Below are 19,712 nucleotides of genomic sequence, written 5' to 3'. Positions count from 1 at the left end.
GCTATTTACTCACCTTCTGAACCATGATGATGTAGCCTATGTCTCTGCCTCATATTTCTGAACAGCTGAAATAAAAACCCTGCGGCGATTTGAACGAACATTGTAGAACGTATATATTATCAAGGCTATAACCTGTCTGTCTGTTGTAACTGATATTGCAGTTGCACAGCAGGACACAGTCCCTACACTTTCGAGCAAAACAGTCAGCGTTTTGTGTGATGTAGGCTAATCTTTATAGTTGCTGCCAAATCGTAGTTCCTGAGAAAAGAACGCCACTTGACTGCCTGTCTGCCTCACTTGACTGCCTGTCTGTCTCCTGCGCAATTTAGGCAATATTGGCAATGATGACAAAAAAAATAACATTGAATCGCTAATTAGACTGCGTGTCTGTGTCTTGCTGCATTCCACCTCTGGGCAGCCGCATGTTCTAGGCAGCCGAGCATTTGTCCAGACCGGTAAAGAGTCTGAATGGGAAAGTTTGTTTTTGAATGGCCCAGTTATGCCATATGTTGATATTGTGGCGAGAGGAAATATCTGCATGTAAGTCGGCAGCTAAGAAGAACATTAAGTCGCTAGACTGCCTGTTTGTGTTGTGCTTATGATTTTATTTGTATTCATTTAACCTTCATTTAACTAGGCAAGTCAGTTAAGAACAAATTCTTATTTTCCAATGACCGCCTACCCCGACCAAACCCTCCCCTAACCCGGACGACGCTGGGCCAATTGTGCGCAGCCCTATAGGACTCCCAATCACGGCCGGTTGTGATACATCTCGGGATCGAACCAGGGTCTGTAGTGACGCCTTTAGCTCTGTGATGCAGTGCCTTAGACTGCTGCACCATTCGGGGGGGGGGGTGCAGTATTTGCAACACTGACAACACATTTTGTACGAACATGTTGATTTAATGTTTTTTGTGTAAATAGATGTAAATAGAAAAAACATAATCGTTCTTATGCTAACTGAGGAATGGACTGCAGTAGTTCAAACAGTTTTGTATACAGCATGAAGTTTGCAGGCTACACTAGTGACCAGACAAAGGAAACCAAGGAGGGGAGAGAGGCAGCGGAGCACTCGGCACAGCAGCTACGTAGGCAATGGAGTAGGCACTTGGCTGCGTAAAAAACAATATCCTGCACATGTGCAGAAATATCTGTATTTTTAGCATAGGCAAATTGGGATACAGAAACTCCATACTTCATATCTGTAATCGGATAACGTAATCTCTATTACATGTAATCCATTACTACCCGTTTCTTATTAGGTTGAATGCCAGTGCACATACTTTTTAAAATGCGACCATAATACGCACCGTTTTCCTTGCATGTGAATATCTGAATTCATGTGAATATCTGAATGCATGGACTCCGAGTTAGAATCTAGCCCTGTGTAGCATATTAAAAGAAAACGGGTGTCCTTTTTGAGTGAGCAACATAGACTTTGCAGTCAAATCAAAGCTGGATTTGTTCTCCCACATATGTATTCCTTTCGACGCCGTGCAGAGGAAGAAGAGTGCAGTGACCTACCTAAACACTCCGCTCCACCAGGGAACCAGAAAGCGAGGTCAGTATCCACTCAACAAGCTGTCAACACTGGAGTCTGTAAACACGTGCACATACACCTGTTCCAATGCCCAGGGGACATATAGATGTATACATTACTGAGCTGGCCTATATTTGATGCATGTATGTTTTAATCTACTTAAATGTAAATGGTATGAAATGCTCTGAATGTCTCACACACAACTTTTCTGCTGACACCTCTTTGCTTGCTGGCCCTAATCCCATGCAGGGACACTTACTAAGAGACTGCTATTCTGACCTTGAAGACTTCGTTTTGACTGCCTTTTCTTTATCCCTAACTGTAGAAATTTCTTGAGTTTTTCCAATTGTCATTTGTGAAAAACGGAAGGTTTTGGTTAGAGGGATAATAGTTCATCTCAAAGTGTAACAGTGTCAGATGTTTCCATGCATCAACTAGAGCGGAGTCAATTTGTTGATCCGAGCACTAGGAAATCGGTAGGCCTCAACCCCAAATGAATGGGAAAGATAGGCACCATCCAAATACACTTACACCATCTTTTGCTGTATGAAAGCATCTGACAAACTGTGATTTCACTTTGAACTGTCCCTTTTTGAGGTTGATTTGTAGACGTCCTAGTGAATAGGGAGAGATGTCTCACTCCCTTCAGCTGTCAGCTTCCCTCCACCCTGCCAACGTATTTGCTCTGCTTTTTCTTTTGAACCCCACTTGCATGTAGCTTCTGTCTCTTAGTGCACTAACTCCGCTCTGTGCTTCTCCTCCTCCACCCTCAACTCAACACCATCCCCTTTTTCACGCTAGCCAACGAGGACCGCCTGTCAAAGGTATGTTGGACAGACAGTTTGTTTGTTTGTTTCCCTCCCACCTCCATATTTTTTTTTTTTTTCCGTCTGTCTCATTTCACCCAGGTCGCCCACCCAAATACAGCAGTGTTCCGGAACTGGGCAGCCACACCCCGACCTCCCCCTCCAGCTGTCTCACTGCTTCCCTGGTCCCCGAGCGGCCCAACACGGGGGGGAGCTTCCCCTTCCATGTCCACCCCCACCACTCTCTCCCCCTGCCCAGCCCCAGCTCTGGGGATGTAAGTAGCAGTTGGAGAGACCAGAACAGCAGCCTGGACTTTCTGGGGCTCTATCCCCACTTACTTACCTACTGTCGCCCCTCCCTTTTTTATACCGGTGGTATTATCCATAGGCTGTAACCTCCCCATCACACGCAAATACTTAAGTGGAGTTCAAATCTCCCAGTTCCTTCACGTCTAAAGACCTAGACAAGTACAGACACTTGTTTATTGATTTACTCCCTACTGTCTGATCCTGATCTAATTATTTAATTGTTTTTATGCATTACAAAGAGAACAGTACCCCTCTCCTTAAATTTAGTACCGCCCCAGTACCTCTTTCCCCCTACTCTGAGGAATAATTGATAGCCTGTCAAATTTATAATTTACTCATTTTATGTTTTAAGTAGGATCAGTTTGTTTAGATCCTCTTTTAAATGCCATTAAAAATATACTGCAGTTTATTACATAGGTTAAACTATAATTTTAAATAAGAAATGCAGAATGGTATGCACAGTGGCTTTTATAATGGCCTTCACCCATTTCAGTGTTGGAATTACACACATGACTTAAGTGTTCTCTTTTTATAGGGTGTCTAACTAACTTATTTAGCCTCAGTTTCAATCTTTCTCATTAGGAAATGTGACTGAGAATGAGATTTGGGTCTTGGCGGTGTGCTTTGATGTGGGTGTCTCTTGTGTGGGAAGCATTTGTACATTCACTCTGCCAAAACAGTACGCAGTTAGTCACTCACTGTTCTAGATAATTTATAACAATCTAACCTGGTCTTGTCTGGAACTAGCCTAGGCTGGCAAGCTAGCCAACTTCTTTAGCCAATTAGCTTCAGCCAGCCTGTGTGCAACTGTGGCAAAATTGGTTCGACTTTGGATAGCCGGTCTGTGGGGTTAGTTGGGGACTGCCAGTATATATTACATTATATTGTAATTCATGTTGTAAATTTTTTAATGAAATGCTTTGAATATTTGTATATGAAGTTCTACAATTTGTTAGGGATTTTTGGATCCAATTTTAGAGTGGAAATATTCACAGATGACTGATATACACTATTTATACAAAAGTACGTGGACACCTTTTTTGGCACCTTTTCAACAAATCAGTTCGTAAAATTTCTGCCCTGCTAGAGCTGCCCCGGTCCACTGTGCTGTTATTGGGAAGTGGAAATATCTGGGAGCAACAATGGCTCAGCCACAGTTTTAGGCCACAGAAGCTCACAGAACGGGACTGTCGAGTACAGAAGCGCATAGCGTGTAAAACTCGTCTGTCCCCGGTTGCTACATTCACTACCGAGTTCCAAACTGCTTCATGAAATGGGATTCTGTGTCCAAGCAGCCGCACACAGGCCTAAGATCACCATGCGCCATGCCAAGCGTCAGCTGGAGTGGTGTAAAGCTCGTCGCCATTGTATTCTGGAGCAGTGGAAAGGCATTCTCTGGAGTGATGAAGCACGCTTCACCATCTGGTAGTCCGACGGACAAACCTGGGTTTGGCGGATGCTAGGAGAACGCTACCCGCCCGACTGCGTAGTGCCATCTGTAAAGTTTTGGTGGAGGAATACTGGTCTCGGGCTGTGTTTCATGGTTCGGGCTAGGCCCCTTAGTTCCAGTGACGGTAAATCTTAACGCTACAGCATACAATTACATATTAGTCGTTTCTGTGCTTCCTACTTTGTGGCAACAGTTTGGGGAAGGTTTTCCTGTTTCAGCATGACATTGACAATCCCCCGTGCCCAAAGCGAGGTCCATACAGAAATGGTTTGTCGAGATGGGTGTGGAGGAACTTGACTTGCCTGCACAGAGCCTTGACCTCAACCCCATCCAACACCTGTGGGATGAATTGGAACGCCGACTGCGACCCAGGCCTAATCACCCTAGGAAGAGTAGCTGCTGCTTTTGCAACAGCTAGTGGGGATCCTAATTTAAAAAAACAAATACATCACTGCCGACCTCACTAATGATCTTATGGCTGAAGAGAAGTCCCTGCAGCAATGTTCCAACATCTAGTGGAAAGCCTTCCCAGAAGAATGAAGGCTGTTTATAGCAGAAAAGGGAGGACCAACTCCATATTAATAATGCCCATAATTTTGGAATGAGACGTTTGACAAGTAGGTGTCCACACACTTTCGGCCATGGAGTGTATCTGCCGATTATTATAATAATGATATTAAAAACTGAAATTTAAATCATTAAAATTAAAAATATATATATACACTGCTCAAAAAATGAAAGGGAACACTTAAACAACACAATGCAACTCCAAGTCAATCACACTTCTGTGAAATCAAACTGTCCACTTAGGAAGCAACACTGATTGCTAATAAATTTCACATGCTGTTGTGCAAATGGAATAGACAACAGGTGGAAATTATAGGCAATTAGCAAGACACCCCCAATAAAGGAGTGGTTCTGCGGTTTGTGACCACAGACCACTTCTCAGTTCCTATGCTTCCTGATGACTGATGTTTTAATCACTTTTGAATGCTGGCTGTGCTTTCACTCTAGTGGTAGCATGAGACGGAGTCTACAACCCACACAAATGGCTCAGGTAGTGCAGCTCATCCAGGATGGCACATCAATGCGAGCTGTGGCAAGAAGGTTTGCTGTGTCTGTCAGCATAGTGTCCAGAGCATGAAGGCGCTACCAGGAGACAGGCCAGTACATCAGGAGATGTGGAGGAGGCCGTAGGAGGGCAACAACCCAGCAGCAAGACCGCTACCTCCGCCTTTGTGCAAGGAGGAGCACTGCCAGAGCCCTGCAAAATGACCTCCAGCAGGCCACAAATGTGCATGTGTCTGCTCAAACGGTCAGAAACAGACTCCATGAGGGTGGTATGAGGGCCCGAAGTCCACAGGTGGGGGTTGTGCTTACAGCCCAACACCGTGCAGGACATTTGGCATTTGCCAGAGAACACCAAGATCTGGCGCCCTGTGCTCTTCACAGATGAAAGCAGGTTCACACTGAGCACATGTGACAGACGTGACAGTCTGGAGACGCCGTGGAGAACGTTCTGCTGCCTGCAAAATCCTGCAGCATGACCGGTTTGGCGGTGGGTCAGTCATGGTGTGAGGTGGCCTCCATGTGCTCGCCAGAGGTAGCCTGACTGCCATTAGGTACAGAGATGAGATCCTCAGACCCCTTGTGAGACCATATGCTGGTGCGGTTGGCCCTGGGTTCCTCCTCATGCAAGACAATGTTAGACATCATGTGGCTGGAGTGTGTCAGCAGTTCCTGCAAGAGGAAGGCATTGATGCTATGGACTGGCCCGCCCGTTCCCCAGACCTGAATCCAATTGAGCACATCTGGGACATCATGTCTCGCTCCATCCACCATCCATCGCTCCATCACAGACTGTCCAGGAGTTGGCGGATGCTTTAGTCCAGTTCTGGGAGGAGATCCCTCAGGAGACCATCCGCCACCTCATCAGGAGCATGCCCAGGCGTTGTAGGGAGGTCATACAGGCACGTGGAGGCCACACACACTACTGAGCCTCATTTTGACTTGTTTTAAGGACATTACATCAAAGTTGGATCAGCCTGTAGTGTGGTTTTCCACTTTAGTTTTGAGTGTGACTCCAAATCCAGACCTCCATGGGTTGATAAATTTGATTTGATTTCCATTGATAATTTGTGTGATTTTGTTGTCAGCACATTCAACTATGTAAAGAAAAAAAGTATTTAATAAGAATATTTCATTCAGATCTAGGATGTGTTATTTTAGTGTTCCCTTTATTTTTTGAGCAGTGTATGTATGTATGTATGTATGTATGTATGTATGTATGTGTGTATATATATATATATATATATATACACACACACACAGTACCAGTCAAAAGTTGACACACCTACTCATTCAAGTGATTTTCTTAATTTTTACTATTTTCTACATTTGTAGAATAATAGTGAAGACATCAACTATTAAATAACACATATCATGTAGTAATCATGTAGTAACCAAAAAAGTGTTAAACAAATCAAAATATATTTTATATTTGAGATTCGACAAAGACCATCAAGCGTTATGATGAAACTGACTCATGAGGACCGCCACAGGAAAGGAAGACCCAGAGTTACCTCTGCTGCAGAGAATAAGTTCACTGCACCTCAGATTGCAGCTCAAACAAATGCTTCAGAGTTCGTGTAACAGACGCATCTCAACGTCAACTGTTTAGAGTAGACTGTGTAAATCATCAGGCCTTCATGGTTGAATTGCTGCAAAAAAAACACTACTAAAAGACACCAAGAAGAAGAGACTCGCTTGGGCCAAGAAACACGAGCAATGGACATTAGACCAGTGGAAATGTCCTTTGGTTCCAACCGCTGTGTCTTTGAGACGCAGAGTAGGTGAATGGATGACCTCCGCATGTGTGGGTACCACCATGGAGCATGGAGGAGGTGGTGTGGGGGTGCTTTGACACTGTCAGTGATTTTAATTAGAATTCATAGCAGACTTAACCAGCATGGCTACCACTGCGTTCTGCAGCGATATGCCATCCCATCTGGTTTGCGCTTAGTGGGGCTATCATTTGTTTTTCAACAGGATAATGACCCAAAACACACCTCCAGGCTGTGTAAGGGATATCTGACCAAGGAGAGTGATGGAGTGCCGCATCAGATGACCTGGCCTCCACAAACACCTGACCTCAACCAAATTGAGATGATTTGGACTGCGGAGTGAAGGAAAAGCAGCCAACAAGTGCTCAGCCTATGTGGGAACTCCTTCAAGACTGTTGGAAAAGCATACCTCATGAAGCTGGCTGAGTGAATGCAAAGGGTGGAAAGTTGTCATCAAGGCAAAGGGTAGCTACTTTGAAGGATATAAAATATAACATATTTTGATTTGTTTAACACTTTTTTGTTTCCTGCATTGTTCCATGTGTTATTTCATACTTTTGATGTCTTCACTATTATTCTGCATTGTAGAAAATAGTACAAATATAGAAAACCCTTGAATGAGTAGGTGTGTGCAAACTTTTGACTTGTACTGTATGTGTATGTAAAACAGCCCTACAACGATACTCAGAAAGCTGATTTCTTAAGTTTGATGAAAGAACATTATTGGAAGCACCACATGACATGTATGTGCACCTGAAAGATGAGTTTTTTTTAATGGAAAGACTGTAACTCTATTGAAAGGAGTATAAACTACAATGATTCCGGCAAAAATATTGCCTAGGCTCTGAAGTCTGAGCTGCCTCGTTGCCCCCCAGCAAAACTAGCTTACATTTAGGCTATTGTTTAATGTCTATTTCACACTATGTTGAGGTAAAAAGAAATCTGAGCATAATGCTTGTATGGATGTCAACCCCAATACATGTTCATGTCATCAATCATCTGCATTACAGTTAAACTACCACCAATTTATGTATGCTAGCTATGCTACCAGCTTATACGAATGGGAGTTAGCATTTAGCGGTTCCTTTTTCTAAACCTGAAAAGGGACGACTTCTAAATGTTATGCAGCAAAAACAGCCAAATACAGTTGAAGTCGGAAGTTTACATACACTTAGGTTGGAGTCATTAACTCGTTTTTCAATCACTCCACAAATTTCTTGTTAACAAACTTATAGTTTTGGCAAGTCTGTTAGGGCATCTACTTTGTGCATGACATAAGTAATTTTTCCAACAATTGTTTACAGACAGATTATTTCAATTATAATTCACTGTATCACAATTCCAGTGGGTCAGAAGTTTACATACACAAAGTTGACAGTGCCTTTAAACAGCTTGGCAAATTCCAGAAAATTATGTCATGGCTTTAGAAGCTTCTGATAGGCTAATTGCCATAATTCGAGTCATTTTGAGGTGTACCTGTGGATGTATTTCAAGGCCTACCTTCAAACGCAGTGCCTCTTTGCTTGACGTCATGAGAAAATCTAAAGAAATCAGCCAAGACCTCAGAAAAAAAATGATACACCTCCACAAGTCTGGTTTATCCTTGGGAGCAATTTCCAAACGCCTGAAGTTACCACGTTCATATCTGTACAAACAATAGTAAGCAAGTATAAACACCATGGGACCACGCAGCTGTCATACCACTCAGGAAGGAGAAGTGTTCTGTCTCCTAGAGATGAACATACTTTGGTGCGAAAAGTGCAAATCAATCCCAGAACCACAGCAAAGGTCCTTGTGAAGATGCTGGAGGAAACCGATACAAAAGTATCTATATCTACAGTAAAACAAGTCGTATATCGTCATAACCTGAAAGGCCGCTCAGCAAGGAAGAAGCCACTGCCAATAAAAAGCCAGACTACGGTTTGCAACTGCACATGGGGATTAAGATTGTACTTTTTGGAGAAATGTCCTCTGGTCTAATGAACCCAAAATAGAACTGTTTGGCCATAATGACCATCGTTATGTTTGGAGGAAAACGGGGGAGGCTTGCAAGCCTGAAGAACACAAGCACGGGGGTGGCAGCATCATGTTGTGGGGGTGTTTTGCTGCAGGAGGGACTGGTGCACTTCACAAAATAGATGGCATCATGGAGGAAGTAATATTATGTGGATATATTGAAGCAGCATTTCCAGACATCAGTCAAGAAGTTAAAGCTTGGTCGTAAATGGGTCTTCCAAATGGACAATGAACACAAGCATACTTCCAAAGTTGTAGCAAAATGGCGTAAGGACAAAAAAGTCAATGTATTGGAGTGGCCATCACAAAGCCCTGACCTCAATCCCATGGAAAATTTGTGGGCAGAACTGAAAAAGCGTGTGCGAGCAAGGAGGCCTACAAACCTGACTCAGTTACACCAGCTCTGCCAAGAGGAATGAGCCAAAATTCACCCAACTTATTGTGGGAAGCTTGTGGAAGGCTACCTGAAACGTTTGACCCAAGTTAAACAATTTAAAAGCAATGCTACCAAATACTAGTTGAGTGTATGTAAACTTCTGACCCACTGGGAATGTGATGAAATAAATAAAAGCTGAAATTAATCATTCTCTATTATTCTGACATTTCACATTCTTAAAATAAAGTGGTGATCCTAACTGATATAAAACAGGGAATTTTTTACTAGGATTAAAAGTCAGGAATTGTGAAACTCATTTTAAACGTATTTGGCTAATGTGTATGTAAAGTTCCGACTTCCTGTATATCCAAATTGGATTTTAATAACCACATTGTGAGCCTGTTACCATACGTATTTGACAAATATCCACTTTGTTAGATCAGATTTGTTCAATATGTGCCAATCCAGCTTCCTCCTATTCCCCCCACTGTCTGTATTTCATTGACCTCTTTACCGCATCTATCCCTGTTTACCGCTCTCTCTCGCTCTCTCTCTAGGAGTTCAAACTAATTTTCATGTGTTGAAATCCCTACACAAAGTTTCATGAAGATATTTTTTAGTTGTGAACTTGTTCTAATAGCCTTTCGCCAACCTTCTCCATGTTTGTTGTGAAGGAAGTGAGTTTGTGTGTTATACAGGATGTACCACACCCACTTACGTCAACCAACCATGTCTATGCGGAGCTATGCGGAGCCCTGGACATTGTTAAACATTTTGGGAGGTGCATTGCATCGGCGTACCAAGCTCGGTTTGGCCTCCGGAGGCTCCGCAATTGTGTCAAGCATAAATTGGCTTTCAGGGTTAGGGTAGGGATTTAGCGTGGGGACATCCCAAGGTTTCCTGATAGCACTAACCCTCAGTGAATTATGTCAAGTGTTCTCACAGGTAGTTAGCTGGGGTGGCGAAACGTGAATATGAACCGGTCCCTGACATGTGACAACCCACGCATAAAAACGTAGCTCCGAAGCATAACTTTGTAACCTGCAATGTTTGTTTTTGTGCGTCTGAAAAAAAATCAATGACAGAGCTTGAGGAATACCCTTCGCAAAAAGCTAATATAACCCACCAGATTTCGCAGGCTTCACTAAAGGACTGTAATGTTAACGTTACCACAGTTGAATGTTCCTAGCACGGCACTGTATTTATGTTTGGGCATAGCATCCATTGTTTGTCACAACACCCAACACTTCACGTAACAGTTTGTGACCAGGGCGCATTTGACACTTTATTGAGCTGGCAAGCTTCTATCTACTCTGCACTCACCGTAGAAGCAGTAACAGTTAGTTAGTTCACAGTGGTTCACTCTCCTCTCCGACTGGTGTAGTTGCATTGGGGGATAGTGTCCAGCCAAAGCAAGATTGGCTTATAGCCATGTAAAGAGCACCCTGTTCAGGCACCAAAAAAAGTATCCTATGAAGGACGCTTTTTTTCTTCATCTTATATCGGACCTTTTCTGTAGATGAAATGCCGACACAAATACATCCATGAAAGGTAAATATCGGTCAACTGATATATCGGTTGGGCTCTCCAATTCATAGTTGGTTTCTTTATTAATTTAAATTTGGAGCTAATGAAATGTTTCGGATTGTCCAATTTGACTGACTAGCACCATAGGGATATCCAAACCAAAATTTAGCATGGTCAGTGCGTGTTGGGCATTACGATCGGGTCTCTTGCAGTTTTGCTCCAAATGTATGAGTACTTGGATGCTGTGGGCATGTTGGTAGGATTTAAATAAATGCAACCCAACGAAAACTGCTACATACCATTCATTCCTTGACATACCATTTTTTCCTCATTATCTCGCTAAATTTATGACACGAATTATCTAACACTTTGTAGTCCATTTTGATACTAGAATAAATCTGACGTGTCTCCATGCCACATAAGCCGTCTTCAGCCACTTCTTAAGTGTTTTCTTTAAACGCCACAAAGACCCTAATATAATTCGATAATCCTCAAATCAACAAACATGGCCCCTCCCCTCTGCCCTGCCTCTGCACACCTGATTGGTCAGGCCTAGACGGGCAGTGAAACTGATTGGTGCAATTCTTCCTGACAGGGAGACATCCATGAGGATTTCTGCACTGTGTGCAGACGCAGTGGCCAGTTGCTCATGTGTGACACATGCTCACGTGTCTATCACCTGGACTGCCTGGACCCACCCCTGAAAACCATTCCTAAAGGCATGTGGATCTGTCCCAAATGTCAAGACCAGGTAAACGCAGCACCCGACCTACTGATCAGGGGGGGGGCATTGCCCAGCAGTCCAGTGGTTCAGTGGTCTAGATCTGAAAAATTGGTTGCCTTTTCAAAGTGGGCAATTGCCACAGAATTGTCCACAGGTTATCCAGAAATGTAATCTTCCCCTTAGGCTGTCATCAGCTAGGCCTTTTTCCTAAACGACAACATTAAGATATGGCTGTTCAAGAAGGAACGGCAAGCTTCAACATGATTCAATATTGTTTTATGTAATTCTTTCCCATTCATTTTGTTAGTGGATGATGGCATCTTACACTCCCATCTGATTTTGTTTGTTTGTCCATCGTGACATCACCAGAGGGTGGCCAGAGAAATGTTCTCTTCCATGTCTAGGTAATGTCGTGACTTCACAATCACAATACAACAAAGCTGTGCTCTTCTCTCCAGATACTGAAAAAAGAAGATGCAATTCAATGGCCGGGAACATTGGCTATTGTTCATTCCTACATCGCCTATAAAGAAGGTAGGAATAGCACACCAAAGACCTTGTGCCTCGACAAACATGAAATGTGTGCTTGGGCTACATTCAGCTGAAGCGGTGGTAGACGGAACAGTTCTGTCACTGGCAACTCAAACAACCAAATTGCCTTTTAAATCTCACTGTTGTCTGTGTGTTGTTTCTGTTTCCTAACAGCTAAAGAAGAGGAGAAACAAAGGCTAATTAAGTGGAGTGCTGAGCTGAAACTGGAGCGGGAGCAGTTGGAACAAGGGGTCAAACAACTCAGCAACTCTATAACGGTAAGCTCCATAGTAACAGCAGATCGCCTTTGTAAGCGAGTTGTTTCCAGATGGCCATACTGGAATAGATGGAAGTGGCTCAGATCTTGAATAATAGTGTCAACTAGGTATTTTGCTTAACTACCCCTATTGCTCTGATCAGAGATGCAAACTCGTCACTTTTCGGCAAAATTTGCCGTTTTGATCTCCAAAATAGGTATTCCAACTGAATCGTGTAGAGGGCTGACGAAAAGTGCGCAGATGCAGTGTATCACCCGTCGAGCTATAAAAGAGAGGCGCTAACAGATACTGTGCCGCAAAACTTTTACTAATCTTGGAGTCTTTTTTTTGGAACACTTCTATAAATGTGTCCTGTGGAATGCACATGGAATTTTGACTTGGGAGCACCAGTGCGCTCAGATAATACATTGAATGCTCAGACTGTTTTATATGTATCATTTTAGGGGCGTGCATCACGAGCGAAGTAATTTGTAAAATGTTACTTGGCCTGTAAGAACCATTAGTACAGGCGAGTCAGATTTTATTTTTAACTGTACCACAGCCTCTGCCATAGAAACTAACGGAGCATGGTTTTGTGCCTATGGTTACAATGCAGAAAACCGGTTGTCTCTAGCCCAAACCATTTTAAACCAAAGACCTATTTTACCGGAATAAGTGAGGATTCACAGGATGCTCTTTAAGGGGTATACACAAATGAATCCTCATGATTAAGGAACAATGAAAATAGTTCAAATAAATAAAATCTATAAAAATTATTTGTAACAGAAAATAGATTATTTGCACTATATATCAGAGGTTATTACCACTATATAAATTAATAGGGACATTTTCAGGTGTGCCACAATTTATATTCCTTACTACATTCCTTTTGTCCATTCACAGGTAGGCCTTTAGATATTAGCAAATCATCTATTTTCTGCAGTAACCTTTTCTATTATAGAGTAAAAAGTGTGAAGTTAAATTCAATGCGTTGTAATGAGTAGAGATGTGAATAAAAGGGACAGGTTTTTGTGCAGAACATATAGAATATGGGAACATGCGTCCTGGTATCGCTACTTGGTATCGTGATACTTGACCTGTCATGAAATCGATAGTAAAATGTTGGTATTGTGACAACCCCACTTTTAAAAATAGGCACATTTTCTTGCAGTTAACACCGATTTTTCACTTGTTTCCATGCGAAAAAACATTTCACCTTTTTTTGGCCCTCACCAGTTTTGCATCCCTGTCTGACGCTCTCTTGGCTTAAAAAAAGAAAGAATGCCCAGAGATACTGATGGCTGACGTTAAATTACATTTAAATAGAACTGCATTAAAAAAAAATTGCACACAGTTAGCAAAGCTTTCTAGCTACATAGCGAAATGCTAGCTAATTGACTAAAGTCCTACAGTTTGCAGTTAATTAACTATACTAATACTGTAGCTGACTTCTAAAAAATGTAGCATTTATAATAACTGCACTAGTAGTAATATAGTTACAGTTCAGTAATTGGCCACAATGGAGACTAAGCTAGCTTGTTAGCAAGCGAATGTGGATCTGTCAGGAACAAACATGATAAAAGATACAGCTGTGACTAGTTTTGGGGAATCTTAATCTGACAGCAAAATATTTCTGTAAGCAAATGAAGAATCCATTTGACACCAGATAAGGTGCAGTGACGTAAAATAATGGTCTCAATATAGAGTATTTTGAAACTGTTATTTTTATAAGTGACTTTATTGGATTAATTTAAGTGTGTTCATTTATTATTATTTAACCCTGTTTCCTCCCCTCTAAATAGAAATGCATGGAGACCAAAAACATCATCCTGTCTCGACAGAAAGAAATGCAAGTTTCGTTGGAGAAGGTCAAACACCTGGTCCGCCTCATTCAGGCTTTCAGTTTCAGTCAAACCATGGAGACCGAGGGTACAGGTGACATCACAGAAGATGCTACAAAGAACATCACGAGGGCCAGGGATGCAATTGTCCCAATTGAAAATGCTGTGGACACAGTCAACACAGAGGCTGTAGCAGAAGTCAATATCCAGTCTGTGTATGGGGTGAAGGCCAAGGTCACAGCACAGGACAGCAGCGATGTTGAAGCCAGAATGGAGGAGGTTGTAGCTGATGTTACCATCAAGACGGTAGCAGGAGTTAGCGCTGAGCCTGTTGCCGGGGTCAGCACCGTTGCTACAGTGGACAGCCGTGTTGAACCCGTAGCTGAGGTCAACACCGCTGAGGAAGTGACTGAGGCCGAGACGAAAACCACAGCAGTGGTCAGTGCAGAGGACTCTACTGGGGTCACGACCAATGGCACCACTGACCTTGTGTGTACTGACGAGAGCTGTACTAACAAGGTTGAGAGCTGTACTAGCAACACAAACACCAACCATGAGAACAAGGTCACCACCACTAACAACACAGAGCAGGTGGTAGAAGAGGAACAGGAAGAGAACACAAACAATGATGGCAGCAGCACCAACAACAGCAAAACCTCAGAACCTTCCCAGAAATCTTTGCCAGCTCTTCTCGACAGTTTGGACAATAAAGAGTAACGCTCTCTTAGATCGGCCCCACCCCCACATTAAAAAATGACTTTTGCTTTCAGCTTTGAAAGGTGCCCGACGTTGCCAATCTATATAAATGTTACTTGTTTTCAATGTATTGTCAGACTGTGTCAATAGTAAATCTACAGCCCGAGTCTGAGATTGCTCTTGGATGCTGTAGGCTATTATACCCCAAGCATGGGTGAAAGGGTGGTTTGTGTACCAGTGTCATGCCAATTAAGGATAGAAAGAATAGTAGTAATGCTAAAAGTAAGATAATTTATAACATCACACCATTGTGTGCCTGCAACAGCTGCCCTCAGAACTCTCGTGGGGGTTGTTTTTTTTAGGTTGTCTTTTGTTCCTGGGGAGGCAGGTTAGAGATGTCCAAAGACTGCTGCACCGAGAACGTGTTTCTCTGGCATTAACTGAGAGAAACATCAAACCAAAAGATTGGCAAAACAGCTGAGGACAGGGCTTTGAAAAATTCTAAAGCATCAGTATTTAAGTGGGAAACATTGAGGCGCCAGTTGAGTGTCATTGAAAATCAAACATGTAAAAGAAGAGAGCCTTCAGTTTTCCCAATACCTTCCTCCCTTTTCCCCATTCTCAACCGTACATGACCAATAACTATTGACCCATTTACACAACACCTCAGGCAAAACAAAAGCAACGTCCACCTGCTTTTGAAGTATGAGGCAGACTGCTTATAGAGCTTGCTGACCAGGGCCTTGCTGAGGAAGACCCAGGTAACAAAGACGGTCATCTCAAGAGACAGTGGAGTCAGATCACACATGGTAGCTTAAAGTTTTCAAATGGTGTAGGTCCAGTGCAGTGATTTGAGTTTCTTTCGTGAGTCAGTGTCAACTGTGAGCACTAAATGTTAAATTGCAATAATGTTGCAATGTCAAAAACAAACACACAAAAATATCTATCTGGGGTGTGTTTCTTCTTTTTATAGGAAAAGATATTCAGGTCTTCCTAGTCTTAAAAAATAAGTGCATTTCTGTTTCATTAAACAGTTGTTTGTTATTAAATGTGTTTAACTGGCATAGTTTATGCAAGTAATTATCTTTTAAAAGAGGTGACCTTTGCATATTATGAAATGTATGTTTTTGTTTTAATTCTGAACTGCCAAAATGCTATTGTATCCAAATATAGCAGGGACATGTCCACTAACTGTATGGAAAGATCAAGGAAAAAATTGAATATTCAATACCATCTCACCAATTGGCAATACCTGGTAAATAAGCATGAGTGCTTATTCAACAATCTCATCAAAATATATTTATTTCCTGGAAAATGGAGTGTTGCATCAGCCCACTTTGGTGGTGGTAAGGAAAAAAAACACAAATCCTGAGATTAAAGCACAAGCTTCTGCATAACAAATGTGTGCTGAAAAACTTTTTTGTATGTTACATATAGAACATAACAGTATGCATTTTGTTTGTTGTCATGTAATTTATCCCCAATTTGCCAATATTTTTGTATTACCCAACTTATCTTTGAGGGTGAGACTGAGGCCTTGTGCAGCAGAAATTGTCTTGCTTTCCTACCCATGAAACATGCTTGGATAACAGAACTGACCAACGAACCTATCCCTAAATACTCAATAGATTTGTGCTTCCACTGGTATTTGTTTTTTAATGCGCCATCAACATATCTGTCCAATGTTTTATAATTTGTGGGGCCAGTACCCTGTTTGTTTTTTTTCCCCACTTGTTTTCGACCAAGTTGTTCCTGAATTGTTCAGCAACTTTTGGAGTTGGGACCATTCAGGAGACTGGTGATATTTATTGTTAGAGCATGTGTCAGGTCTCAATTTTTTATTATTTTTTATGCTATACTGTTGCGCATTGCAGAGTGCACAGTCGGCAACATACATATCATGTTGACGTCAATCCATGACCAATCGACATGTCTTTGGAGAATGTTTTCTGTGTTGAAAACAGGGACTTTAAATTCCAGAAATTCTACATTTCAAGGGACCGAATTCTCAACGTTGCAATTTTTCTTTCTTAGCTATGTTTAAAAAAAAAAAGATGTATAAATGCTGAGTCAATTCAAATACAAGTCTATTTTTTTGCAGTTTTTTAAACGCATCAGAATGGAAGAGTTTGACCAAGAGATGCAATCAAGTGCAATGGCTATACTTTCTTGTCTTGTACTTTCTCATAAATGAATAAAAAAGGGTTATTTGCCTTTTGAGTCTCACAGTGCTCGTAAGGATATATCTTCACCACGGAAACACTGCATAAATTGGCTGGGTGTCAAACATTTTTCATACGGTGTCCATCCATTTCACATTCATCTGTTTTTGTCTTTGTTAAGCCTGAACTTATTTTACAGAGACACTTGACCTTTCCCCTTTTTCGGTACCTCGAGTGCCTTTCTTCCAACAGCATATTTTGTCTCTTGACTTGCACTGTGGCTTGTATTTTTACCTTACTACACACAAACACACAGGTCTAGCTCTTGTCCTATGTTCTCCCCATGTGATTTCATATCCGCCCACAAAACTCTGAATCTTCAGCAAACATATGCATCTGAATTATAGAGCACAATTTGAATCTGCATAATGAATTATTATTTTTTTATAAAACTTTGAACTTTAAGTTTTTTTTTCTCACAAGTAGTCTGTATAGCAGCTGCCTTAAATGTATTTTATTTTTTGTTATCTCTTCAGGTGAATTTAATTCATTTTGAAATATATGTAATGGGTAAAACATGGGCAAATCTGTGGTTTGTTCATAATGTACACCACTCAGTAGTTTGTTCAAGTGTCACAGGCACTGGTACAATATTTATGGAGGATTCTTTACAAGCTCTTGTATAAGAAATGGAATATGTGTGACTGTTAGAATGGTATGTTTTGTTGTGATGCACTTTTTGGTTGAATTCCCACCCAGTATTATTTTTTTACGGTCCCGTCCACCCCAAAAGATGTGATGTGTATATAATATGAAATAGAAATAACCCAGATATCTTCTTACCCTGAATTTACCTCCCTATTGTTGAGATTCTAGTCTTGTCAACATTAAAACTCCGTAAGTACAGTGCCAGTGATCATTACTTGTCCTCTTTTTGTTCCCTCCTTGTGCAGCTTTTTCTTTTCTCACCCATTCTTTTGTGTTTGTCGTGCAGTAAGTTTCATCAAATTAGGTCATTATGAATTGAGCCTTGACCTGTGTGCGTTCAAACAAAACAGCACCCTGATTGGATAAACTTCTTAAACCCCCTTAGCACCATCTTTCCAATCAGTCCAACAGAAAGCATGCCTTCTTATGCAAGTTTTTTTTTTTTTTATACAAATGTTTGTCAAACTTTTTTAATATGCATTTAACCGTCTGTTTTATTTTCTAAAGGTTGAAATTAGTCACTTTTCATTTTACATTCTGGCAACATGCCATAACTATAGTAAACAGTAGGCATCTCAAAATAAGACAATTGAAGTTTTTTTTAAACACCATTTGATGTGGCATCTCTGGCAATAGTGTGTTATATTTGGAATTCTCCAATGGCAGAGGATTTTAATGCCATGAACTGTGAAGTCTGTAATTGAGGAAAAAACATCATATAAGATGTAATGAAAGTGCAGTGTCTTTTGGCTCATTCTTCTCAAGGACCATTTTCTATAAAATGTTTGCCTTCGCTAATGCACCATGCTGAATGTTATTGTTCGGGACATGGGGTGGGGATAGTTTGAAGTGGTCTAAAATGGTCTTGTCTAAAATTGTTGAGTGCATTGTCGTGTAAAAAAAAAAGAAATGCCGAAAAAAATACATTCAGTTAAAGTACTTGAGCTCTTAAACCAATATACCCAAAGAATATTGCAAATGTGCATTTATATTTGGAAGCCATTATGCATTTGATACATATCAGTTCATAGTGAGGCTATGTTAATTTCTGCTTCAGTATAGCGTGCATGTTCACGGATGTGAAGGAAAAGGTAGTTAGCAGCGGAGACACACAAAATGAAATGTACGTTGTTGGGCTAGAGGGTTGAAAAGTGAAAGTGTTTCTTTTATGCATAAAAATTACATTTACCGTTCATTCCAGAGTGAAACTTCACAGAACGATCCTGTAGAGTAGCTCACTTGTACATTCTCACAAGTGCATTAAATTCTGTCAATGGCTTTTTTAATATAGTCTGGATTTTTTTGTTCTTATGATATACCAAGTCATGATCGTGGCCTTCTAGTATTGTTGGTACATTTCATCATCCATAATACTCATCATTCATATGTTGTGACTTCCCTGTTGTAACACCTTGAGCTTCTTACCTCATCCACTGTAAATTCAATTGGAGGAGTTTCTTTTTTTAAGAGTGCAAAAAAGTGTCAAAAAAAGAAGCTTCCATTTGGTGAAAGATGATGCATTGTAGCGATACAAATAAACAAAGGTTCACCTGGTGTGCTGAATTATGTGTAAATTGTTAATTACACAACTGAATATTTGTAAAAAATTGTTTGTATTTTTTCATAATTTTAAAAGTGTGTATTTGACTTATCTTCTGTTACAGATATTTTTCGTTTGTTCGCCTGACATTGAGTGGTCCGTTGGGTTTCTTACCTCTCCTGTATTGAGCCAATTCTGTGATGAATAATTTGTATGCAGTGTTTAGAAAATACTGTAGGGAACATGGGAAGAAGTTGATATTAGGAGCATTTGATCAATTTGTATTTATTTATTTTATCATTTTGTTAATAAATTGTCAAAAGCAACCTGCCGTGTGTGTGTGTTAGGATTTGTGGGGGCTAGATCTAGCAGCTTGTGGGAGAGGG

General features: G+C 41.2%; 1 protein-coding gene across 4 annotated transcripts in view; it reads left to right on the top strand.

Moving 5' to 3' along the window:
* Positions 1–18,696, top strand: part of LOC139368600 (PHD finger protein 21Ab) — a 75,341-nt gene extending 56,645 nt beyond the window's left edge. For all 4 annotated transcript variants that reach the window (XM_071107668.1, XM_071107683.1, XM_071107662.1 and 1 more), the window contains 6 exons: positions 1,501–1,561; positions 2,449–2,621; positions 11,463–11,618; positions 12,050–12,125; positions 12,297–12,400; positions 14,182–18,696. In XM_071107668.1, coding sequence (XP_070963769.1) covers positions 1,501–1,561; positions 2,449–2,621; positions 11,463–11,618; positions 12,050–12,125; positions 12,297–12,400; positions 14,182–14,937 — 1,326 coding nt within the window. In that variant the 3' untranslated portion in view covers positions 14,938–18,696. The remainder of the gene's footprint in view (positions 1–1,500; positions 1,562–2,448; positions 2,622–11,462; positions 11,619–12,049; positions 12,126–12,296; positions 12,401–14,181) is intronic.
* Positions 18,697–19,712: the final 1,016 nt, after the last annotated feature.

Source organism: Oncorhynchus clarkii, chromosome 2, assembly GCF_045791955.1.
Source record: "Oncorhynchus clarkii lewisi isolate Uvic-CL-2024 chromosome 2, UVic_Ocla_1.0, whole genome shotgun sequence".
In the NCBI taxonomy this organism is placed as follows: domain Eukaryota; kingdom Metazoa; phylum Chordata; class Actinopteri; order Salmoniformes; family Salmonidae; genus Oncorhynchus; species Oncorhynchus clarkii.
This window is presented reverse-complemented; position numbering and strand designations above follow the sequence as displayed.